The 3,559-nt window shown below is 37.5% G+C and overlaps 1 protein-coding gene across 1 annotated transcript; it reads left to right on the plus strand.

Annotated features, from left to right (window-relative positions):
- The first annotated feature begins 305 nt into the window (after positions 1-305).
- On the plus strand, positions 306-1,442 carry LOC110883469. Its single transcript, XM_022131208.2, has 2 exons — positions 306-806; positions 958-1,442. Exons 1-2 carry the CDS (start codon positions 445-447, stop codon positions 968-970), a joined length of 375 nt encoding a protein of 124 aa, XP_021986900.1. The 5' UTR covers positions 306-444; the 3' UTR covers positions 971-1,442.
- Positions 1,443-3,559: the final 2,117 nt, after the last annotated feature.

The raw sequence follows: 3,559 nt of genomic DNA on the forward strand, positions 1-3,559 counted from the left end.
GGGCCCTGGGCCCAAGCCCAAAACCTACAAGCCTAAACCTACACATAGTATAATAGATCTTTTCCTTACAAGATCTTATAAAATCATGATAAAATCTCTACAAGATCTAAGCAAGTTCTACAAAATATTATGAAAGATCTACAAAATATTACCAGATCTCTACTAAATCTTAATCAAACCTTTATGAGATTTTTGTAAATATATACACGCAGGACATAAGAAAACCACAATGGTCAATACACTCATGAATGAGGATATAAACCCCTCATCTCTTCATTTTTTTCCCTGCAATCCATCTCTATCTAAACATACTCAATTATGAACAAACAAAAATAAAGCTATTCCACTCCCTCATTCCTCTCCACAACACTCACACCCTCAAATCTTCCTCTCATCTCTCTCGATTTATACATTGCCAACACAAAAGAAGGTTCATCTCTTCCAATGCCCCCATATGGAAACATCAGATACTCACATCTCACCCACCCACACTCTCACCCTCCTATCTCGATGTCTGACCGGCCACCGGAGCCGGTTAACCGGCCGATTCTATTCCGGCGGCCTGTGTTTTCCAGCGAGGTCACAACACAACACCCCCCCTCTTCGAGCAGCAAGACAGACCACCACCACCACTCGGAAAGGAGTGAAGGGGAGGAGAGAGAGGGACTGGAACGAAGAGAGAGAGAGAGAGAGAGACCGTTAAGAGAGAGAAGATCGGCGGAAGTAGGGAGCCGGCCGACACTTGGAGAACGGGCGACTGGCCGACAAGGATACCGGCGGCGTCGCCGCCGTTCACAGCGGCAGTGGTAAGTTTCTCCGACAAAATTCTCCGGTAACACCCTCTTCCCGTTTTTCTTTCATTTCTTTGTTGCTGCTGAAGACTAGTGAAGATGATGGATAGTGTGTCAATGATGATGATGATTTGATTTTTTGTTTTTGTTTGTTTCGTGGGTACAGGTCACTTCGGTGACTCAACTTTTTTTAGGAGTTCAGTTTGGTTAAAAGTCTACGGGTTCGGTTCACGGCACAGCGGGTCTTGGTCAAAACAGCAGGTTCGGGTCAAACCCGGTTGACTCGGTCAACACCCGAGTCAACTCGGGTCAACAGCGGGTCAACACAGTCAACATCGTCAGCGGGTCAGCGGTCAACAGATTCGGATCGGATTCAAAATTTCGGGTCTTGACTCAGCTTGACTCGGTCCAACTCGGCTCGACTCGGTTCATCTCGCCTCAACTCAGTCAACAAGAGCTGACTCGGTCAACTCAGTTGACCCGGTCAACTCAGTTAGGCGGTTCGACAACTCGACGAGAAAGACTTGGTAAAAGTTTAGAACAAATATTATTTACACTAATTTTAAGATTTTTATTAATGTCGTGAACGAGCTCGAACTGATTCGTATTGATTATGGTTTACATTTTATACATATGATGAAAATTAACATATTGATATTGATATTGAGTATATTGTTGATTGAATTTCGATAAAATAATGACGACTTGTGTCGTCGGGGGCGTCCAAAAACAGAGGAAACTCTGCCCGTTTTTCGAGAAAATCCGTAAAACTAATGTATTTTTACTTAAAAACGAAAACTAACGACTATAATAGAAGCAAACCCAAATGTATATTATTTCCGTCGACACTTTATAACTTACAAAAGACGACGATGACGCAAACTATTTTTACGAAATAAATATAATTTATTATATTTATATTTCAAAAGTTAAACTCGAATCTTTATATAAATAAATATAGTATACATATTTATTTCGAACGACTCATGTCCTTTTATAAAATAAATATAGTTTATATATTTATTTTGAACGTCAAACAAAAACGACGATTCTTTTATAAAATAGATATAACTTATCTATTTACTTCAAACATCGTACAACATGAAGTTGTTTTACCAAAATAAACATAGTTTACATATTTATTTCAAAGATCGTACTACACGATTGCTTTTATAAAAAAATAAATATAATTATATATTTATTTTCAAACACAATAACTCGACGATTCTTTTGAAAAATAAATATAACTTTTATATTTATTTCAAACGCCTCAACGACATACGATATATAATATGATTTTATTATATATTCCTTTCATAAAACACTCGTCACATACACGTACAACTTCTCACGGCGATAATGTTTAACTTAATCATTAAGTTAACAACGTACCGTCAAATCGTTCGATTAACGACTCGGTAGAGCTCGGTGACACGTAGTTAGTTACCGCTTTTATTTAGAGACTTATTAAATATTCCATGTTAGGAATATTGTAGAATGCACGCTAGCAAGCCTCGTCTTGGAAATGACAACGCAAAGTCGTAATTAGCTAGCTTTGCACGGGAATATTCAGGTGAGTTCATAACCCCACTTTTTTTTCACTGTTTTACATTTTTCTAAATGTTTTCAGGGTGGAAAGACATGCACATTTTGCAAAGCGTACAAAAATTACATATTTCTAAACCATTTTACAAGCAAGTTTTAAACTGACACAAATGGTTTACGAAAAGCTTATGTTTTTATACCGGTTTTTCAAACAAGCGTATTTTTCGAAATATGCGTACACACGAATTCTAGTTTTCTAAACTACGGGAAAATACAAGTACAAAGTGATACAAGAATTGAGAAGTGATACAAGAATTGAGAAATGATACGAAAACTGAGGAATGATACGAGAAATCATGTCACGAATAGGGTACCATAAGCACCATTAATCGTGTACATACTAAGACCGCAGAACAAAAGGTTAGATCTAACGGGTGTAGGGCAGCCCCACTCTTGGTGACAACTAGAACCAAGTAGTGTTTTTGTGTCTCAGTCGTGAATCGACTACAGAAAAATGCCTATGGTTTGGTGACTTCCTATGTCGTGTCACATGTTAATGGCTTTGCAACCCATTAACAACTTGATACATACAAGAGTACATAATCTAGACAAGAAAACATGATACATACAAGAAAACATGATACATACAAGAATACATGATACATACAAGAATACTTGATTTATACAAAGTTTCCATATAACTTGACAAGAAAATGATTTTAAATTCGTTTTCTCAACAATACTTCAAAAACCGGTTATTCAAAAAGATTTATTTCAAATCTTTTACAAACAAGCTATGAACACGCTCAACTTTATGTTGATTTTTCGCATGTTTCTTTCTCAGGTTGCATTTCTAAGACAAGGCACGGTTGGAATAGGAGAACCATTGAAGAGTCGAGTACTTAGTGTGCGTTCATTTTCTAAAAGACTTAGATTATTTGCTTCCACTGTGCAATGAAGATACCAGTCCAGTCACGCCAATGCTCTGATAATTTCGGGGTGTGACATCACGTCTATCATGTCCTCGACAACTTCTTTCTTTTCTTCGTATCTTGGACACGATCCAGGCGTCGGTTTTTCGAAATAACCTGCAAAAGATTCAAACACGTTAGGAGGCATTATTGATTTCATAGAACTTGCCAATACCTCCTGTTCTGACTGGTAATAGTAAACTTCTGCAGCGATTTCTTCAATGTCAACCACATTCTCAACAGAAACATCTT

The sequence above is a fragment of the Helianthus annuus genome, chromosome 7 (assembly GCF_002127325.2).
Source record: "Helianthus annuus cultivar XRQ/B chromosome 7, HanXRQr2.0-SUNRISE, whole genome shotgun sequence".
Taxonomy (NCBI): Eukaryota; Viridiplantae; Streptophyta; class Magnoliopsida; order Asterales; family Asteraceae; genus Helianthus; species Helianthus annuus.

Bases quoted from the DNA above. Each gene is read 5' to 3' on its own strand.
- LOC110883469 (XM_022131208.2), top strand. From the start codon at position 445: ATGCCCCCATATGGAAACATCAGATACTCACATCTCACCCACCCACAC.